This window comes from Brassica oleracea, chromosome C9, assembly GCF_000695525.1.
Source record: "Brassica oleracea var. oleracea cultivar TO1000 chromosome C9, BOL, whole genome shotgun sequence".
NCBI lineage: Eukaryota > Viridiplantae > Streptophyta > Magnoliopsida > Brassicales > Brassicaceae > Brassica > Brassica oleracea.
In genome coordinates this window covers 10,775,308-10,796,411 of record NC_027756.1, presented here as the reverse complement: position 1 = coordinate 10,796,411, position 21,104 = coordinate 10,775,308, and the positions used below count along the sequence as shown (strand labels likewise).

The 21,104-nt window shown below is 37.9% G+C and overlaps 4 protein-coding genes across 4 annotated transcripts; 3 read left to right on the top strand and 1 right to left on the bottom strand.

The window, feature by feature from the left end:
- Nucleotides 1–670: 670 nt before the first annotated feature.
- On the bottom strand, nucleotides 671–2,220 carry LOC106315487 (26S proteasome non-ATPase regulatory subunit 8 homolog A). The gene is made up of 5 exons (XM_013753229.1): nucleotides 2,015–2,220; nucleotides 1,769–1,847; nucleotides 1,289–1,655; nucleotides 1,098–1,209; nucleotides 671–1,022 (listed from the first exon to the last, which is right to left on the bottom strand). The coding sequence occupies exons 1-5, from the start codon at nucleotides 2,117–2,119 to the stop codon at nucleotides 882–884; spliced, it is 804 nt and encodes a 267-aa protein (XP_013608683.1). The 5' UTR covers nucleotides 2,120–2,220; the 3' UTR covers nucleotides 671–881.
- A 129-nt stretch (nucleotides 2,221–2,349) lies between these two features.
- On the top strand, nucleotides 2,350–3,534 carry LOC106313569 (30S ribosomal protein S6 alpha, chloroplastic). The gene is made up of 2 exons (XM_013751415.1): nucleotides 2,350–2,798; nucleotides 3,089–3,534. Exons 1-2 carry the CDS (start codon nucleotides 2,412–2,414, stop codon nucleotides 3,329–3,331), a joined length of 630 nt encoding a protein of 209 aa, XP_013606869.1. The 5' UTR covers nucleotides 2,350–2,411; the 3' UTR covers nucleotides 3,332–3,534.
- A 2,230-nt stretch (nucleotides 3,535–5,764) lies between these two features.
- On the top strand, nucleotides 5,765–6,676 carry LOC106314303. Its single transcript, XM_013752201.1, has 3 exons — nucleotides 5,765–5,983; nucleotides 6,081–6,441; nucleotides 6,490–6,676. Exons 1-3 carry the CDS (start codon nucleotides 5,917–5,919, stop codon nucleotides 6,674–6,676), a joined length of 615 nt encoding a protein of 204 aa, XP_013607655.1. The 5' UTR covers nucleotides 5,765–5,916.
- A 1,447-nt stretch (nucleotides 6,677–8,123) lies between these two features.
- On the top strand, nucleotides 8,124–10,434 carry LOC106316153 (calcineurin B-like protein 8). Its single transcript, XM_013754026.1, has 9 exons — nucleotides 8,124–8,266; nucleotides 8,920–9,014; nucleotides 9,159–9,241; nucleotides 9,385–9,444; nucleotides 9,574–9,682; nucleotides 9,771–9,823; nucleotides 9,959–10,039; nucleotides 10,157–10,269; nucleotides 10,378–10,434. Exons 2-9 carry the CDS (start codon nucleotides 8,924–8,926, stop codon nucleotides 10,430–10,432), a joined length of 645 nt encoding a protein of 214 aa, XP_013609480.1. The 5' UTR covers nucleotides 8,124–8,266; nucleotides 8,920–8,923; the 3' UTR covers nucleotides 10,433–10,434.
- The last annotated feature ends 10,670 nt before the right edge of the window (nucleotides 10,435–21,104 follow it).

The window sequence follows — 21,104 nt, the reverse complement described above, 5'->3', positions numbered from 1 at the left end:
ATTAATAACCATTGTTTTTATATATCGTCTACAATTCTCTAATTACGTCTATTTGTTCAATTTTTTATATGATATCAAATATTCATCGTAAATAGATGGTTTAAGATGTCAAAAAAATTATTTACTTAGTGAATACAATACATCAAATATTACAAATACATTATTTAGTTAAATAAATAACCAAAAACCGAAAATTCAAATCGGCGTGCCGCGGGAGAGGGTCTAGTTTTATGTTAAAAGTGAATTGTACAAATTGTAATATCCTACATGATTATAAGGTTATTTTGCTATTATACTTGTTTTTCAGTAGAGAAGATTTCCCTAATATACTTATTGATGATAAAGAGATATCTTGGAAAGTTAAACACAAACTCCACTTCTGTTTAGTCAAAAAGAACGAAAAAAAAAACTCCACTTCTAAGGAAACTAACATAGAAGCAATGTTCCGAGAAACAACAAAGAAACTCACTTGTTTGAAGTTGTGTACGTTACAGGATCTACAAATCTCTCCTACTTTTTATCCAATAAAAAAGAACCATACAAACAAAGAGATACTGAACTAAAAAAATTCACTACAAGCCGATATTCCAATGTCTAAGCCTAGTTTATACTAGCAAATTCGGGGACAGCAATTTTACAAAAAAAAAAAAAAAAAAAAAAACCCGCACACTGGAAAACATAATATAACAAAACAACCAAAGCAATAACAACGTACGAACGAAGAACCTCATTTGCGGCAAATGATTTGCCGAAACCAATTAACCAAATACAAGTATTGAATCTCTTCAAATCAGTCATTACATTGATAACAAAGTTTTATGACCTGAAGCTCTTTTCTTAACAATAAAATGGAAGAGACGAGTAATGAGTAAAAGTCCATCTTACACGATACGCTCCAGCTCTCTGGCGTAGCTTAGAGTCTGGTTGATGAGCTGAAGAGACGGAATCTCTTTGCAGGGTGCAGTTTCTTTGGCTTTCTGGAACACAACAAACCCGTCCTTCACTTCCCACTCAGGGTGCTCCTAATAAGAAACCAAATCGCGTCAAAGGGTTCATGAAAGAACTAAAAAAAGATTCCAAAATGTTTGTTGTATTACCTCATTGACATAGGTCAAGAGTTCTTGATCAGAAGAGAAGAGCAACATCTGCCGGGCATCGCTGATAGAGACATAATCATAAGCTTTCTCGCTGCATCCAGCTATTTCGTCTCTGATAATACCAATGAAAAAGGATCAGCTAATACGCTATATGAGACTGAACTAATAACTCAGAGAAGGACGGACTATACCTAATGGTCTTTGCCAAAAGGTCCATGAAATAGACGTAAGTAGCATCAGGTGCGGTCTGTCTAGCACTGAGGACACGGTTATAGGCACCTTCCATGAAGGACTGCTCAAGCTCAACGGCATGCTTGATGCAAGGATTCTCAAGTGTAGCAGAGGAGAGCAACTCGAGCTCGGTGTGGAATTCAGCAATTCTGTTTTGCACGAGCAGCCTGAGGAGGTTGAGACCAAGGATAAGATTCTCCTGTGGAGACGGTGGAAGACGATCCCTGGCATCGACATAGTAGGGTTTGAGCTGGAAGAAATCTCTCTCAAAAGCATCTTGATCCTCAGTTTTTACACTGAGAACAACAGCGTGCTCATAAATGTCCCCTAGAAAGTTTTACAATCGTCAATTTGTTAGTAAGATAAACAAAAAAATCCTTTAAGAAGAGCAATCTAGATCAAATTCAAATAAATCTATGCAGCAGAACAGAGAAACGTACTAGCAATGGCGAGCTCCTGAGCAGCATTTGGAGTATTCTCAAACAACGGAGGAAGACTTGTGAATTTCGTCAGAAGAACCTGAAACACAACATCAGAAAATTCTCAATCCAGCACTAAAAGATCCTCCTACACATTGCTAATCTAAAGACGAATCTCTCCTAGATCTGAACCCCTCAGCTACAAAATATGCAAAGTGGAAACCAACGAATCAAAGTAGGGCTCCGAAGAGTAGCGCATAGTAGTACCTTAAGACGAGACAAGAGATCAGAGCAGGTATTGTAATCTTTCCTCACAAACGCCGCCTTGAACCTCTCCAACTGCTGCGATACTTCTGTGAGCTGTGGATCCATTAGAGCTTTCTTCTTTTCCGGCGACGATTCTCTTCTTTTTTTTCCCGAACTGGCTTGATTGCAAAGAAAGAGATATCCAGAGAGAGAGACGGAGACGCACACAGTTGTAATATGGCTTTATAAAATATAGGCCTTTAACGGGCCGGGTCGATTTAAAAAGGCCCACGGTTTACATTAGCATTTCGACTAACGTGTACACACACTGTGAAAAGCATTCCATCTTCATCATCTCTTATCCAATTACACCACCATCGCCCCTTTGTGTTTCTTTCTAATTACTCATATAACAACAATGGTGGCGTCTTCGCTATGTCTATTGAATGCTCCTGTTTGCCCTCACTCTCTTCCTAATGTCTCGTCGCAGCCACTCCTCTCTTTCTCCCGTTCCCTCAGGCCATTCGTTTCCAAGTCCAAACCTTTGGCCTCGCAGGAGAAGAAGAGAGACAACTCCGGACTAGTCGTGGTGGTGAAATCACAGGCTCTTGACTTCTCAGGCACTTTCTTTGAAGGTGGATTCGGCTCCGACGATGACCCCACTTCTCCTTCCGTCTCTACTGCCCTTGAGGACAAACCCGAGCCTCAGTGCCCACCTGGCCTCCGACAGTACGAAACTATGGCCGTCTTGAGACCCGACATGTCTGAAGATGAGCGCCTTGGTCTCACCCAGAAGTACGAAGAGGTAAGCATTCACCAAATCTTTATCGTAGGGAAAGTAGAAAGAGGATGAGGTTTTGGGATTTCAATGACTGTTTGATCATATATGCAGTTTTCCAGAATCAAATGTGGAAACGTTGTTTAACAGTATCCTGTGTGTGTTCTTGACTTCTTGCACATTCATTAAAATACACACTTCTCGTTCGTGGGATTCTTTAGGCTATTACATCACATTATAAATCAGATCACGGTTCCTAAATGTATGTGTAGGCTTGGAGATATTAGTTTGATATGTTGCTGGTTTTGTTATGGCAGTTGCTTGTGGCTGGGGGTGGAATGTATGTGGAAGTTTTCAACAGAGGAGTGATTCCATTGGCTTACAGCATCCGAAAGAAGAACAAAGCTGGAGAGACTAACACTTACTTGGATGGCATCTACCTTCTTTTCACTTATTTCACCAAACCTGAATCCATCACTCCCCTCGAGTCCGTTCTCACTGCCGATGACGACGTTATCCGATCTTCTTCCTTCAAGATCAAGAAGAGGAAGTACAACTAAAAGAAACCATCAACATTATGTCTTTGTATGTGACCAAAGTTAGATTCTTTCTTTTTTCTCTGTTTCTTTCCAACAAACTTACAAAAGTAAATCTATCTTTATTTGATTATGTGTTTTGTGTATCTTTTTTTCTTCTTGTGAAATGCTCTGTTTTCATGTGTTACAGAGTGTGAGAAACTCTAATGCTTGAGAAGCATGCATGATATTATGTGCCTTTGCAAAAACAAATTTCTAGCACCATGTATATATATATATATATATATATATATATATATATATATATTATAATGATCTAATCCACAACTCCTGTCATCATATCTCAGCCCAAAAGAAACATAGAGATATTATAATTTTCTGTATTTCCAAACCCATCCACACCCACTAAATTGCGATGTAGAAGTCCAAGAGCTATTCACCAAACATATGTTCTGTAAGCATACGATTTGAGTACTAATAATATCTGACGATTGTGTCGCTGTAGAAATTGTTATATTTACTGAGAAACAAGGACAATATTCTCTTTCTGCATATATGATTTTCTGCATATATGATTTTTTAGTAGATTTCTATCGATTTCTCTGAATAGTTTATTGTTTCAAACTTTTGAAAGATACAAAATTATCCGACAGATAAGGATCTCGATTTAGTTTTGGGTCCTCATTACTGATTTCCGCCAGAAAATATAGTTTGTATTGGTATAAACACTCGAAACTGGGAAAATGCTCGGACTGGAATATGTGGCAGCTAAAACCAAGGTTTGTAAAGCTGGTGGGCACTAAAAAAATTGCATGATTGATTCATCGGATTCTCCATATCTTGATATTGATTTCACATTGCATATGACAAAGTGTAAGCTTTCTTATAATAGCTATATATCATGTTACTAACTTCCATATAAAATAGCGTGCATCTTCTGAGTAGCCTTAATTTTTCAAGCATAGGCTTGGAGTCTAGTGATATTGGGCACCGAGTATACAACTTCAGTTTCGTGATTCATGATACTTCTGACAATCCAGTATGACCTAATATCCAAATTTGACAGTATACTGACCACTCTTTATAAAGTTCCTACAAAAAGTATCTTGATGATTGGTTCGGGTCGAACTCCAAATCAGCGGTAAATCTTCTACAACAAAAAACTTTTCAAGAATTTCTATATACCATTCTTTTGGATCGCCTCTACTAAAATTACTAACTATCATTCTCGGGTAGACTACGGGGGGCACTAGGACAGACCGACCTCGGTGTAGCCACGATCCAAGGATTCTCCAATCTCATAGCCTGAGTGAATCTTTTGTGTACCCCAACAATAGTAATTGTTTTGCAGTTGAAAGGCTTGTCTGCACATAATGAGTATTTCTAGTACTTATTTACAAAAGTGAACTAAGCCTATAATATTTGCCGCGTAAAACCTAAGCTAGAAGATAGCTCGGAAGTTGTACTATTCACCGCAACTGTTTTTCTCCAAGGCCAGGTTAAATTCATGGATCATGCAAAATATATTACCACCCTCATCTTTCGGTAAGCAAAAAGCAAAGTATCATCCGTTTTATACAGTAAAGACTATTTTGGGAGAGTCGAACTTCACCATTTTGGTACTCGCAAATCTCTCACAAAATTCTAAAGAGAACAAGAAACTAGACATAATATAAATCATAAGCGCTAGCACAATTAATTGATGAGAATCTCTCTCTTTTCTCGGTAGCCATTATGCCGACCACTATTCACTCTGTTTTACAATCTGTTTTTTAAAACAAATGAGCATAAACGAAGGTCGGCAGTCTTTTAAAAACTAGTACTCCCTCCGTTTTTTAATATAAGTCGTTTTAAAATTGTGCACATAGATTAAGAAATTATTAATTTTTATATTTTCTAAACAAAAACATCATTAATTATTTACCTAACCACAAATCAACCAATAATAAAATAGAAAGTATATTATCATTGATCATATAACATTAATTGTTAATACATTTTACATAGAAAATCGAAAACGTCATATAATTTGAAACATAAAAATTTCTTTAAAACGACTTATATTAAGAAACGGAGGGAGTATAACTTTAATCAAAATCATGTGCGATTATCCTAGTTGTGTCTAATGTTTTGCGTAATTATCAATTCGTTGATCTCCAATCATCTTTATGAGAAAGTATATACTATATGTGTATCACTTTATTGTACTTTTTTTTTTTTGACTAAAGGCTTTCAAATTTAAAATAAAACGATTACATGATAAGACTGAAGGTCTTATAGTCGGGAAAAGTTTTCATGAAACAATCTTCATGAGCATATTTAATCCCAAACCAGTGAGAATAACAAAGGCAAGGAAGAGTTAAGATAGACCATCAATGGTATGAAAGACAATATCTAATGAGAGGAGCTTCGCCCGCGGCGACCACGCTTACCTTTCCCTCGAACAGTCTTCCATTTATCGGCTAGATGGTGCTAGAAAAGAAGAGTTCTTTGATTGGATTACAGATAAAGTGAAATTTCCTGACGGATATGCATCAAATTTGGGAAACTGCGTTGATATAAGCGAAGAAAAGTTTACTGGCTTGAAGAGTCATGATTGTCATGTAATTATGCAGCGCCTCCTTCCGTTTGCTTTTTCAGCATTATTGCCACGTAATGTTCATGAAGCAATTGCAGGTATATTATATTTTTACAATTTAATTTATTTTTATATTTAACAATTATGCTTATAAAAACTTAATACTTACGAAAATTATGTCTTTTATCTATGTAGGGATTAGTGTTTTCTTCCGCGACTTATGCAGCAGAGTAGTGACTGAAGAGGGTATTAATAATTTGAAGACAAACGCACCAGTCAGCATGTGCAACCTTGAGAAGATATTTCCTCCATCATTCTTTGATGTAATGGAACATCTTGCTATTCATCTCGCAAGAGAATTGGAACTTGGTGGTCCTGTGCAGTACAGATGGATGTATATTTTTGAGCGTTATATGCATCATCTGAAGAAGATGGTCAAAAATCAAAGCAGGGTGGAAGGATCTATAGTGCCACAGGTGATCAATGAAGAAACTGCAATCTTTGCTGAAAATTATTTTCCACCAGAAGTGCAAAAAAAACACCGAAGACCTGCTCGGCATGATGATAGAGGGGAGAGAGCAACATATCATGTTACTGTCCCAAGCATGTTCAAGGAAATAGGACGACTTAGTGGAAGCCCAAACCGGAAGGGTAGAGAGTTCAGTGATTTTGAAAGAGTCTTCTGGAGTCCACGGCAAGACGAAGAGCAAGCAATCGTCAATATGCCAAACCCCTCGCTGTATTACCCAATGGCGAGTAGGTTCGTGTGGAATATGAAACATGTAGGATGACTCACCAATCTTCTTGCAGCTAATTTTGCAGCTTCTTCCCCAAATTCTATTTGCCACTGCATGAATCAGACCACCAGGGGGTAGAGAACATCTGTGGAACTTTCCTATGATATACTCGTCCTTATTCTCAGGTCCGAGCTTAAACACCTTTGAAGGAATAGAGATCTGTGGTGTACCATCAAGTCTGTATGTCGGAGTCGCTGCACGATATAGATTCCGCGACTGGGGATTTAATCTCGCAGCCCACGGAAATCGGAGTTTACCATCAGTTTTTAGCTCAGGAGGTGGAAGCTTCTCAATAGGAGGCTGAAAGGTACGGGTTGGACGGTTGCTGTTTGGTTTTTTGTTCAAGAGCTCATCATTTAGAGACGGCCAGAGAGCAGCTAACTGATTCCCAACTATTGCAGGGTCATAATCCCTTGGGGTACTTGGTTCTGGAGGGGTGGCAGGAGGTTTAAAGAGTAGTGGTTTTGCCCAAGCTCCCAAGGTAGGGACAAATTTAGCTGGTGCTTGCGTAGCAATCTCTGATGACATTGTTTCTGAACTGTTAAGAACATTGCAATCGTCTTGGTGTGAAGAAGCAAGAGTAACATTGCTTTCTGAGATAATGGAACTTTCTGGATCTACAGAGCTATCTGGTACCTTCAATGGAGTAGTAGAGTCACAGTTTTGATCAGTCCCTAGACCCTGATTAGAGATTAAGGCCTGGACTTGAGCGGGTTTTGAGGTCGAGTCCGTCACGTCCAAAGTTTGAGACAGCGAGATTGATGAATTTGTCGATGATGCCAACGCCGATAAGGACAACACAGACGACGAAGTCATAGAGTTGGCGAAGGAAGAGGATTCAGTGGTCTTGTCCGTCAGAGCCGATGAAGACGACGAAATCAGTGAGTTGACAAGTGCAGGGGATGCAAGGGTCGATTCGGTCAGAGTCAATGAGGACATGGTTGACGACGAGAAGGCTGAAGACGCAGTCTGAGACAGAGCATCGAAGACGAGAACAGAGGAGCTCTTATTTTTCGGAGAAGACGAAGGCGGAGGAGCTTCGTTCCCGGACTCCATGGAGACAGAAGGGGAGAGGCTGGAGAAGAGGAGTGGAGAGGACGAATACTGGCCTATAGGCGACGATTTCCACCAGATTCGCCGAGTTTCAGATCGGAGTTACTATTCTTAGGGTTTCGCCTTCTTTGTCGCAGGTGAGGGGCGCGTGGAAAACTCCAGTTTTTAATATAGTGTATTTAGTGTATAATGTTCTTCTCACTTTATTGTACTTGAAGTTTATTTATTAGCAACGTCAAAAAAGGTTTATGTATTACTAGCAATTAATATAATATGATTCAAATCAAAAAACCGTACCGTCACAACCTTTTTAATTTTAAATTATTCTAGAACTTAATGAAGTATTAAATTAACAACAATCAATCTTACCTACAGAATAAACCTTATTTTTCCCCACCAATCACAAAAGCACTCCACCGTCATTGTATCATACCAAAAAAAAAAAAACAGAAAGTCTTCTCAAACTCCAAAATTTGAAGAACAGCAAATCTAAATCCAACCAATAGGAACTGAAGACAAGATCATCCAGAGGTATCATGACTTCTATTGACAAACATCGAATATCTCTTGTGATTATTTCAGGTCTTTTTGTTAAATAACACATAGATCTGTACGATATGATTTTGAAATTTTCGTTTGATTGTTTGAAATTTTCGTTTGATTGTCCTGACAAATAGATTTGATTCTGTAGGCCTGTCTTTTTTCTTTGTACTTTTTGGTTTCCTTTGGATCTTGGAGTCCTACGTGGTCATATCAAAAGTAAATTAAGGCATTTTGGTGAAAACCCTCAAAAGTTTGATAGGTTTGACTACTTTTAGTTTCAAGTCCGTTGACAAAAAAAAAAGGGTTTCAAGTCTGTTTCATGTTCTTGATTTGCTGTCCTGATTTAACTTCTAATCATAAAATGGTCAGATTCAAAGCCAGATTCATTCGTCTCTGCTTTCATTTATGTTTTTGTTGTTTATCATGATATATAATCCGACAAATCACTGATCACTGATAGAAACTAAAATTTGGATACCTTAAGTTTTTTTCTTTCTTTTGTTACTTTAGCAATACCATATTATTATTAATATTTTTTGAGAAAGGGTTAGTCCCATGTTATTTTATCTTACCATTTATTCTAGTTGTTGGTGCATCGATGTTAATTAGTAAAATTTAATCAAAAATTGGTCGAATTCTAGAAAAATGTTGGCATTCGTGAAACGCTTTTCCTTGAAGCGAACAAAGCATCCTCGCGGATATGAGGACCCTCAGGTTCTTGCATCTGAAACTCCATGTAAGTGAAAGAAAAAAAACTCACAACTCCTAAATTGAATAAATAAAATTGATAACTAAGAAGAAGAAGTTTCACTAGACGACATACCGCTTATAACGAGTATAAGCGGTAATATTTTTAAGAAAAAATATGCATTTTATGCAGTTACGGTGAATGAGATAGAAGCTTTACACAATTTATTCAAGAAGCTAAGTACATCCATTATCAACGATGGTCTTATCCACAAGGTAACATTTATTTATTGAGTGGGATTTTTTCATGAAAAAGTGTAAGAAAAAGGATCAAACATTTAATATCAAAATCGCATCAATTAATTTTGGAAGTTAATATGCATCTATTATATGATATGACCTTGTTTAATTATAAGCAGGAAGAGTTTCTTCTGGCTTTGTTCAGAAACAGCAGTATGCAAAATCTATTTGCCGACAGAGTACGTACTTCCATTTCCATGATACCACACTCATTAACTAGTAGTACATATATGTTTGGTTTTACCGTACCAAAATGAGTGTTTTTGGTTTAACGATACCCCAAGAAAATGATCAAAATTTTTTTGCAGGTGTTTTATATGTTTGATAGGAAACGAAACGGTGTGATTGAGTTTGGTGAATTCGTTCGTTCACTAAGCATCTTCCATCCACACACTCCGGAACATGAAAAGTCCTCATGTACGTGTCTTTACGCATTAGTTCGTATCATGAATATTACGAGTTGTGTTCGTATTTAAGAGATTCAGCAAACCACTATAAATGGCAGTTATGTTCAAGCTTTATGACCTTGATGGAACCGGCTTCATCCAGCGCCATGAGGTACTAATAGAGTGATCTCTCTACTCGTAAATTAAGAAAATAAATAAATATATGTTGCGTAGAATGATGAAATCCTTACACGTAAAGAAAAAAGATTGGAAGACATCTTAATGTGTTATGTTTTGCTGTATATAGTTGAAGAAAATGGTGGGCGCACTACTTAGCGAAACAGACTTAGGACTATCGGAAGAATCCATTGAAGCCATCGTCGAACAGGTTCTGTTTACATATGCCATATATCATCGAATGATCTATTGGGTTTCTTTTTTAAAAAAAAACTTGTATATCTGTTGTTGAGTGATTTATTTGGGGTTTGTTGGATTAATAACACAGACAATGATTGAGGTTGATACGAACAAAGATGGTAAAATTGATGAAGAAGAGTGGAAAGAGCTCGTCGCAAAGAATCCTTCAATCCTCAAAAACATGACTTTACCCTACCTCAAGTAATGTATACCAAAGTCTCTTGAAAACATTAACGTTTAACAATGATTCGTTTTAATGTGGAAATGCTCGTAACTAATTTATTATCGTCGTCATTTAATGAATTGCAGGGAAGTGACTTTAGCATTCCCAAGTTTCGTTCTTGACTCCGAAGTAGACGACTAAAAGTAGAAAGAAACCTCATGAACAACGAACGTGCCAGCGTTTTTCCCGATTTTATTACCTCGAGGGCTTTTTTTTATGGGTAAATCTCCAAAATAGCACATTTTTAAGTTTATATCACAAAAATAGCACTCAAAAACTAAAATGACCAAAATAGCACATTTCTAAGTTTATCATTTGAAAATTTTAATTTTTTTATTTTTCAAAATTTGAAATCTTATCCCCAAAACCTCATTTCTCAACTCTAAACCCTAAACTCTAAACCCTAAACCCTAAACGCTAAACCCTAAACCCTAAACCCTAAACTCTAAACCCTAAACCCTAAACGCTAAACCCTAAACCCTAAACCCTAAACTCTAAACCCTAAACCCTAAACGCTAAACCCTAAACCCTAAACCCTAAACTCTAAACCCTAAACCCTAAACGCTAAACCCTAAACCCTAAACCCTAAACTCTAAACCCTAAACCCTAAACGCTAAACCCTAAACCCTAAACCCTAAACTCTAAACCCTAAACCCTAAACGCTAAACCCTAAACCCTAAACCCTAAACTCTAAACCCTAAACCCTAAACGCTAAACCCTAAACCCTAAACCCTAAACTCTAAACCCTAAACCCTAAACGCTAAACCCTAAACCCTAAACCCTAAACTCTAAACCCTAAACCCTAAACGCTAAACCCTAAACCCTAAACCCTAAACTCTAAACCCTAAACTCTAAACCCTAAACCCTAAATCCTAAACCCCACCTTTTAACTTTAAACCTTAAATTTGTGACTTTTGATAAAACATTAAGTGCTATTTTTGTGACTTTTGACCTTGAGTGCTAGTTTGGAAACAAAAACTTGATTTATTGCTATTTTTGTCTTTTTCTCTTTTTTTAATCCTTCTTTTGTATTAATTATATATAAACCGGTCCGGTAATACTTGATACAAGGCTCAAAATGATGGGCGTTCTTTTTTTTTTTAATTACTTTTCTTTACCACTGAAATTATATTCATTCAACCATGTAACCAACCATTCAACCAATACATCAGTGAAACAAAAGAATCAACCACAATCGAAGACCAATCTCCTTAACCAAAAAAAGAAGAGAACCATCGAGGAAAGCTACGAGCTACATATAATTGAGAGAAAAACTTAAATACTTCGTCCGTTTCTAAATAAGTGTCTACATTTTTCACACAAACTAAAAAAATAGCAGAAATATATATAAGTTGTTATTAATTACGTCTTTCTGACCAATAGTATTTAAGATAAATAAAATTATTTATAAAACCAATGCAGTTTGCAATTAATTTCCAACTAAAAGCAAGTATAATTTGCATTGAAATAGTAAAGTGACATTTTTTGTTTAACAAGAAAAAAAGCTAGAATAACAATTATTATGAAACAAATGAAGTATTACACTTTTCGCAATCAAATGAGCTGGAACATTAACCTGACTCTAAACATTTTCCAGCTTCCATTGATGGTATTTGTATACTCCACGAGACTAAACATGATCTTTTAGGCAATCTATCAAGATTAACAGCCCATATGGTGAAAGCATGCTTATAAGTGTTTCCTTTATACCAAATTGCATCCATCAAAGTTTTAACATCTTCTATTTCCCTCAAGACATCCCATGTATTAAACGAGGAAAAGTTAAAAAGATCAACTATTTGTGTTCAAAGCGTAACAATCTTTCGGGAGAGTAGCACTAGGGAATGGTAACGTAGTGAAGTACCCGTGGAGAGCAGCCTCTTGATCAGATCTAGGGGAGGACGTGATCCAACTGACACTATTTGTTGCTGTTGCAACAGAAGCATTGAAGGGAATGCGGAGGCGTCTCGGTCAAGTCTATCCGAGAACATTTATCAGCTGGCCAAGTGGTGTCCAAATGTGACACTAGAATTTTGCCAACTGACCATTTCCCACATGACACTTGATGAACCTCGCTGCCAATGGTCTTAAGGTTGAACAATGATTTCCAATGCAAAAAGTTTTGAGTATGAATAGTAAGCTGCCCAGAAGCAGGAAGTCTGAAGATGGTAATGACGGTGCCATGTCACCCATAGAGACCCACTTTCCGAAAACAACAACCTGATATGTCGTAAACACATGGTGAGGTTCCATGTAGAGAAATGCCTTAACCCCTATCCATCCTATGTTTTTGGCAAGCAAACTTTGTCCCAATAGACTTTTGTGAAAACCCAGCCCTCAGCTTTACCTGGCCAGAGAAAGCGATGACAGAGAGCCTCAAATCTTTTTATGCATCCTTTTGGTAGGATGAATGTAGTGATTCAAAACATCAGTGCATGAGATAACATAGGATACTAACTGGAGGCACCAAGCAAAAGACAAGGAACGAGCTGACCAAATCTGAAAGCGCTTTGAGATTTTGTCTAGTAGAAGAGAATATTTAGAGATCCTCAACTGTGGGTGCATAAGAGGCAGCCCAAGAAAATGAATGGGGAAAGAACCAGCTGGGAAATCATAACATCTGATGTCATATGTTTCTTGTTGGTTCAGTTCAGTCCCGCAAAGAAAAGTCATTTTTCTTTTGGTTAATAATAATATTAAGCCTCGACCACGAAGTGAAGTCGTCAAGAGTCTCACTAATTCAATGAAGTACCATCAAAGAACACCAATAGCAAACATGAGGTAGATGTTAACGAGTGCATAGAATCTAGGAGAAGACCTTCATAACCAGCACAAACAGATATGGTCTTTTTCTCTTTTTTTAATCCTTCTTTTGTATTAATTATATATAAACCGGTCCGGTAATACTTGATACAAGGCTCAAAATGATGGGCGTTCTTTTTTTTTTTAATTACTTTTCTTTACCACTGAAATTATATTCATTCAACCATGTAACCAACCATTCAACCAATACATCAGTGAAACAAAAGAATCAACCACAATCGAAGACCAATCTCCTTAACCAAAAAAAGAAGAGAACCATCGAGGAAAGCTACGAGCTACATATAATTGAGAGAAAAACTTAAATACTTCGTCCGTTTCTAAATAAGTGTCTACATTTTTCACACAAACTAAAAAAATAGCAGAAATATATATAAGTTGTTATTAATTACGTCTTTCTGACCAATAGTATTTAAGATAAATAAAATTATTTATAAAACCAATGCAGTTTGCAATTAATTTCCAACTAAAAGCAAGTATAATTTGCATTGAAATAGTAAAGTGACATTTTTTGTTTAACAAGAAAAAAAGCTAGAATAACAATTATTATGAAACAAATGAAGTATTACACTTTTCGCAATCAAATGAGCTGGAACATTAACCTGACTCTAAACATTTTCCAGCTTCCATTGATGGTATTTGTATACTCCACGAGACTAAACATGATCTTTTAGGCAATCTATCAAGATTAACAGCCCATATGGTGAAAGCATGCTTATAAGTGTTTCCTTTATACCAAATTGCATCCATCAAAGTTTTAACATCTTCTATTTCCCTCAAGACATCCCATGTATTAAACGAGGAAAAGTTAAAAAGATCAACTATTTGTGTTCAAAGCGTAACAATCTTTCGGGAGAGTAGCACTAGGGAATGGTAACGTAGTGAAGTACCCGTGGAGAGCAGCCTCTTGATCAGATCTAGGGGAGGACGTGATCCAACTGACACTATTTGTTGCTGTTGCAACAGAAGCATTGAAGGGAATGCGGAGGCGTCTCGGTCAAGTCTATCCGAGAACATTTATCAGCTGGCCAAGTGGTGTCCAAATGTGACACTAGAATTTTGCCAACTGACCATTTCCCACATGACACTTGATGAACCTCGCTGCCAATGGTCTTAAGGTTGAACAATGATTTCCAATGCAAAAAGTTTTGAGTATGAATAGTAAGCTGCCCAGAAGCAGGAAGTCTGAAGATGGTAATGACGGTGCCATGTCACCCATAGAGACCCACTTTCCGAAAACAACAACCTGATATGTCGTAAACACATGGTGAGGTTCCATGTAGAGAAATGCCTTAACCCCTATCCATCCTATGTTTTTGGCAAGCAAACTTTGTCCCAATAGACTTTTGTGAAAACCCAGCCCTCAGCTTTACCTGGCCAGAGAAAGCGATGACAGAGAGCCTCAAATCTTTTTATGCATCCTTTTGGTAGGATGAATGTAGTGATTCAAAACATCAGTGCATGAGATAACATAGGATACTAACTGGAGGCACCAAGCAAAAGACAAGGAACGAGCTGACCAAATCTGAAAGCGCTTTGAGATTTTGTCTAGTAGAAGAGAATATTTAGAGATCCTCAACTGTGGGTGCATAAGAGGCAGCCCAAGAAAATGAATGGGGAAAGAACCAGCTGGGAAATCATAACATCTGATGTCATATGTTTCTTGTTGGTTCAGTTCAGTCCCGCAAAGAAAAGTCATTTTTCTTTTGGTTAATAATAATATTAAGCCTCGACCACGAAGTGAAGTCGTCAAGAGTCTCACTAATTCAATGAAGTACCATCAAAGAACACCAATAGCAAACATGAGGTAGATGTTAACGAGTGCATAGAATCTAGGAGAAGACCTTCATAACCAGCACAAACAGATATGGAGATAAGGGGTCCTCCTGCCTAAGACGAAGTCCCACCTTACACTATCAAATGCTTTGCGGAGGTCCACCTTTAGCATTGCTCTTGGTGTATGTTTGTGTGATTATATTATTGTACCAATTCAGTTGATAGCAACACATTTTCAGCCAATAATATCATCGGCATAAAAAATGATTGTGAATGTGTGTTTATACCATGTCAAACTGTTTATGATGTGTTTATTCATTCAATCGACTTGAGTATTTATATAACACTAGAAATAGACTCTAGTCCTAAATATTAGGAGATAACTATTGAAGAAAATCTGCTTTGATATCTTCAGGCGAGAAATCTTTTTGAAGAAAATCTTTGAACATTTGAAATCCAACAAATCAGATGTCTTCATGCTCAAATAAAGAAGCTGATAGATTTTCACCTATAAGATTCAAAAAGTAATTTGGACAGTATTTATGACTTGTATCTTGAAATAACATACTCTATCCCATCATTTTTTATTTTTTTTTTGCTAACCGAGTATCCTGGCCCCACCAAAGTGGTCCAGACTAGAGACCGAAGTGAGCATGGACGCTGCCAGGGCGTCACCATGTGGCTCACCGTGTAACGGTCTTCGGTCTCGGGTGCTGCAGCCCACATGTAAATTCTGCAGTGGCCAAGGCTCGAACTCAGGGGCGGACAATCCAGCTGGAGCTCCCATACCACTAGACCAAAGCAACTTGGTTTACTCTATCCCATCATGCCCATTAATAAGCAGGTGGAAATGACAAGAAATTGCAACCACCTTCTCTTGACCAAGTGATTCTAGAGCGCTGATAGAGGAATGAGAGTTCAGCCTTTGCAAGGATCTCTAGTCTCTGCTGTGCATCATACTCTACTTTAGCCAAAAGAGGGGATGGTGAGTTTAGGAGATATGTTTGAATAAGTCTGAGGTTATCCCTCATAATCTGAGCAGTGTTGTTGTAAAACATTCGCCCATATTCGTAAGTTACAATTACTTGTACCGATACAGTCTGTCATACAGATTAGCCCATTTCAAATTTTGATTACACGTAACGGTAACTGGGTGAACAACGGCTATAGGAGGAGGAGCCAGTATAGAGCAGCGTCGGCCCCACAAGCCGTGTTGAAGTTATCGTTGTACGTTTGGCCCATTGTGCTTGAATTGTAAATTACACTATTTTTTCAAGTTGTTTTCTTGTGTTCATGGACCATCATCGACATTTATATTAAATATACGTCAGCTCATATTATATTATAGATTCACTACGAGAAAACATAAGTTTAACGACGGCGGTATTCCTCGTGATTTCGTCGTAAAAGAGGGTTTACGAGGAATTAGCGAGGAAACACGTTTCGTCGTTACTCGTTCGTCGTAACGCATATTTCCTCGACAATTCGTTGTAACTTAGCAAGGAAAACGTTTCATCGTAAAGACGAAGTACCATATCTCGTCGTAAAGACAACTTAAATATTCCACGTAAGAATGTTGCTATATTTCTTCGTAAATACCTCGAAAATAGCTCCTCGTAAACTAAATGTATTTATCTCGAAAGTATTTTCTCGTAAAGTAAACGTAAATACCTCGACAATAATACCTCGTAAAGTACTCGTTCAATCTTCCTCGTCATTTCCTCGTACACTTCCATGCAAATAAGTCGTAAATTAGCTACAAATTCACTTCGTTTTATTATTTTACAGAATTTAACAATATAATTAAAAAATAATTAAAATTATTTAATTTATTAATAAAATTAAAATTTAAAAACAAAATCAATACGAAAATATTTTATATATCAATAAGTTTTGAATTTATAAAAACAACAACCAAAAAAAAAACTAAGAGTCGTTCATCGCCCGGTAGAATTCATCACTCCTACTCTCTACATCCGCCTCGGCATGTGTGTCGGATGATGACTCGTCTGGAATGGGATTTTGTCGTCGCATGTTCCTCAACAAGGACTCCCATTCCGGATTTGTGGCCGCTATAACGTCCAAGAAGCCCTCGACTCCACCCACACGAGCTGTGAACGCAGATCACGTCGAGTCCAACTCATTACGAAGCTGAGCGGACTCTCTACGCAGCTGAGTGACTTCATCCTCCCGTGTCTGACAATAAGACGATGTCGCTCTCGGAGCATCGTTGACGGAACCAATCCCCAAGTGGATAAGGTGACGGGTAATCCGTCGGTGGACTGCTGGATCAGCTGGGTCTGGCGGTCGTCAACCTGAGCAACCAAGTCGTTGAAGATTTTCTCGGACTTGCCATCTAGAAATTGGCCCGCCTTATTCTTGTGGGTCCTCTCATAAAGTTGCATAAGAGACGGGAGTTGTCTCGTCTCTTTGGCCTAAAAAACATTTAAGAAAGTTAGAATATACATATATATATTAAAGATCGGAAGATATTAAAAAATTAATTAAATAAAATATTTAATTATCATTTCCAAACAGACACCGGCGTGGGGTTTTTGGCCCGTAGAGTGAAGCATCGGTCTGTGGCCGTGCTTATCTACCGTGTTACGGGAGGCAGAGCAAGACTGGGCAATTCTAATGGCGTCAGGATCCCGCCAATAACGGATGAGGCCATCCCACACATCCGTGGTGAGCTCAGCGGGTTTGCCACGCTCATACCCCTTCACGATCCAGTCACCCTTCCAGTTGGAGATCGTGTCCAACAAGCGAATTTTTGCCTTCGCGTAAAGCGCTTTCCTCACCCTCTCATTGACCCTCATGGACCAATGATATTTTTGCTGTAAAAAAAATTAAATTAATAATTAGTTTAAAAAAATATATATATATAAATCATGAAAAAATTAAATTATATATAATTAATTAATAGTAACTTACAGCGAAAATTTTGAACCACGTCTTTCTGACGTAGATCAGCGTCTTTTTCTTGTTCGGATGTGCCATGGAGAAGTAACATTTCATCGTGTCGGTTACGTCCGATGCAAGACATCCGTCAACCCCAAACCTGAAAAAAACAAATTTAAAGTACAATTTATTTATTAATGTTATAAAAGAATTTTTAACGAATAAAAAAAAAAATTAATGTAACATACCACAAAGTTCCGTCCGGTCGGTCGGGGTCTATGACTGGTAAACCTTCTCTGCCTGGCTGACTGAGAATGTCCTCGACAGTGCACTGCGAGTGACGAGCACTCGGAGGCACCATCAAATCGGGATGAATCTCGACGGGCATCGGAGGAGCCATCGGAGGAGGCATCGTCGGAGGAGGCACAGGAGGAACCGATGGTGCACTAGAAGAAGGTGACCAAGAGACTCTCTGAGAAGGCTTAGTCTCGGGGACAGTCTCCGGAGCCGAAGAACCGGGAGCTGAAGAAGACGACAGGTCTAAACGACTACCAGGCTCACCGAACATCTGTCTGTAATGGGGAGTAAGTCTGTTCTTTCGAATCGTCTGGAAAAAAAATTAATTTTTAAAATTAACATCAACGGTAATTAACAAATTCTATAAATCTAGCTAAATTCCCTACATTAACCACCTAATCAACACTAATTAACAAAAAATCAATAAACCAATCTAAATTCCCTACACTAACCACCTAATCTACCCTAAACTAATCAAATTAGAGAAGAAATAGAGAGAGAACATACCATAGCTACGAAAGAGAGAGGAAGTGGAGAGGAAATGGGAGAGCACAGTTCACGTGTTTATATAAGAAATAAGTAATCATCGTAATTTCCTCGTAAATTTATGAGCAACTAGCGAGGTCCGTGTTTTTCTTTACGAGGAATTAGCGAGGCCCGCGTTTCATTTCCACGTAACGTCCTCGTTGATTAACGAGGGATTAGCGAGGCCCGCGTTTTCCTATTATGAGGTCTTTACGACGAATTGTGCTTACGTGGAATTAACGAGGAACTCGCAAGTCCCGTGTTAGGTTTCCTCGTAATGTCCTCGTTCACTTACGAGGAATTAGCGAGGCCTGCTTTTTTATTTACGAGGAAGGAGCCGAAGCTAATTGGTCGTAAAACCTTTCGAAATTTCCTATAAATACACACCAGTTTGCTTGTCAAATCAAAGATAATCTCACCGATTTGCTTCTCAAATCAGAGATAATTACTCACCAGTTTGCTTCTCAAATTAGAAGGATTTGGAAAAAAAAGAAGGGGAGAAAGATACGGAAACACATGTGGGCGGAGACAAGGCTAGACTTACGTAGGTCTCGCCTTGTCTTTTCCCTCCTATGATTCCAGTATCTTTCTTCTCTTTCTTTTTTTCTCTTCTTTTTTATTGGTCGTTCATTTACGAGGAAATATAGAGGTCCGTATTTTTATTTATGAGGAAATAGCGAGACCCGAGTTTTCCGGTTACGAGGTCTTTACGACGAATTGTGCTTACGTGGAATTAATGAGTCATGCATTCTTTTCGTCGTTATTTCCTCATTAACTTACGAGGAAACTATGAGGATTATGTTTAAATCCCTAAAATCCGAAACCCTAAACCCCCATCTTCCTTATCTTATACTTCATATATTCCGAAACTCAAACCCATCTTCCCTTTAACCTCAATCTATTCTTTCCATTCCAAACCCCAAATTCTAAAACCACAATTCCTTAACTTATAATCTCAATCTCTTATTTCTAATACAAACTCCTATTCCCTTACACAAAGTCAAATTATATAAATAGTTTTTCATGATTAAATCCATCAAATCACATGCATTAAGTCTGAAAATCAATCTTATTAAAAACAAATACATCAATCGGATACATCGACATTCTCGTCATCACTAGAAACATCATCATTTTCATTAAACTCGTCTATAACAGCATCGTCCGTGGCATCGTCGGTAAGATCTTCGTAGTCATGATTATGCAGATCAATGAGAAGGATGTCATCAATATCTTCTCCAAGTTGCACAATAAGATGGGAATGTTCTGCTGAAGCTGTTCCACGACTTCTTCTTTAAGAGTGTGTGTGCTCAGATCCCTGAAAAATGCTCCAATGCCTTGTATATTCCAAAAACAATTAAACACATTATATTAGTCATATATTATTGCAAACTAAACTATTATAAAATACTGTGTTATAATATACTACCTGCAAGTGTTTCATGTACGTTTGTTGGAAGTAGCTCCGCAAATGCAAAGGGAAGTAGCCGTTACATAAACTTTTTACCCTTTTCAATACATCTAGAGAGATTTAAAACATACTCATTGGGGAACTTCACTTCTGATGCCACCCAGTTGAACAACACCAACTTTTTTTCTGAAGACAATCTGAATATCGGAACGGGAGCTTGTCCATTGCTTTTTATATGTAACTCACTTCTTGAGCAAATATACGGCAAGCCCAACCTAGATTTTATGTTGTCTTTTGTCTTCCCTAGGACATTCAATATTGTATTCATGATGTTCTCAAAGAAGTTCTTCTCTATATGCATCACATCGAGGTTGTGGCGCAGAAGAAGATCCTTCCAATATGGCAACTCCCAAAATATACTCTTCTTGTGCCAGTTGTGATGAACACCATAATAATCATGCATATTACGAGGGACATGCCAATTACCACCACAACGAACTGTTTCGTTAGCTCCGTAGTAGTCGATTTGCGCTTCAATTTGTTCTCCAGTTAGATATGGAGGAGGAGTGTCTCTCACAACCCTTTTGTGCCTAAACAAATTCTTGTTTCTTCGGTAAGGATGGCCAATGGGAAGAAATCGACGGTGACAATCAAACCAACTTATTTTCCTACCATTCTTCAGTTGAAACGCATCTGTCTTTCCATTACAATATGGACAAGCTAATCTCCCATGTGTAGTCCATCCAGACAACATCCCATAGGCAGGAAAGTCACTTATGGTCCACAAAAGCATCGCTCGCATCGTAAAATTCGTCTTCGTTGAACAGTCATACGTCCTCACCCCTGTTGACCACAAATCCTTCAACTCTTTTATCAGTGGTTGTAGGAAAACATCCAGGGACCTTTTTGGATGGTTCGGACCAGGTATTAATATGGTCAAGAATAGTAACTCCCGTTGCATGCACATCTCCGGTGGCAGGTTGTATGGAGTAAGAAAGTTGACATTCCGAATGGACTAAATCCATCTATGCATAATCCGAGATATACATTCCGGCTATTGCTAGCGAAATCCGGATGTACTTT

Excerpts from the sequence above, each read along its gene's own strand:
- LOC106314303 (XM_013752201.1), top strand. The coding sequence starts at position 5,917 with ATGCAGCGCCTCCTTCCGTTTGCTTTTTCAGCATTATTGCCACGTAAT. Across the intron at positions 5,984-6,080 it reads TGTTCATGAAGCAATTGCAG|GGATTAGTGTTTTCTTCCGC; the intron begins GTATATTATATT and ends TTATCTATGTAG. Across the intron at positions 6,442-6,489 it reads AAACACCGAAGACCTGCTCG|CATGTTCAAGGAAATAGGAC; the intron begins GCATGATGATAG and ends TACTGTCCCAAG.
- LOC106315487 (XM_013753229.1), bottom strand. The coding sequence starts at position 2,119 with ATGGATCCACAGCTCACAGAAGTATCGCAGCAGTTGGAGAGGTTCAAG. Across the intron at positions 1,656-1,768 it reads TCAGGAGCTCGCCATTGCTA|GGGACATTTATGAGCACGCT; the intron begins GTACGTTTCTCT and ends AAAACTTTCTAG. Across the intron at positions 1,023-1,097 it reads TCTTGACCTATGTCAATGAG|GAGCACCCTGAGTGGGAAGT; the intron begins GTAATACAACAA and ends GTTTCTTATTAG.
- LOC106313569 (XM_013751415.1), top strand. The coding sequence starts at position 2,412 with ATGGTGGCGTCTTCGCTATGTCTATTGAATGCTCCTGTTTGCCCTCAC. Across the intron at positions 2,799-3,088 it reads TCACCCAGAAGTACGAAGAG|TTGCTTGTGGCTGGGGGTGG; the intron begins GTAAGCATTCAC and ends TTGTTATGGCAG.
- LOC106316153 (XM_013754026.1), top strand. The coding sequence starts at position 8,924 with ATGTTGGCATTCGTGAAACGCTTTTCCTTGAAGCGAACAAAGCATCCT. Across the intron at positions 9,445-9,573 it reads AAAATCTATTTGCCGACAGA|GTGTTTTATATGTTTGATAG; the intron begins GTACGTACTTCC and ends ATTTTTTTGCAG. Across the intron at positions 10,270-10,377 it reads ATGACTTTACCCTACCTCAA|GGAAGTGACTTTAGCATTCC; the intron begins GTAATGTATACC and ends AATGAATTGCAG.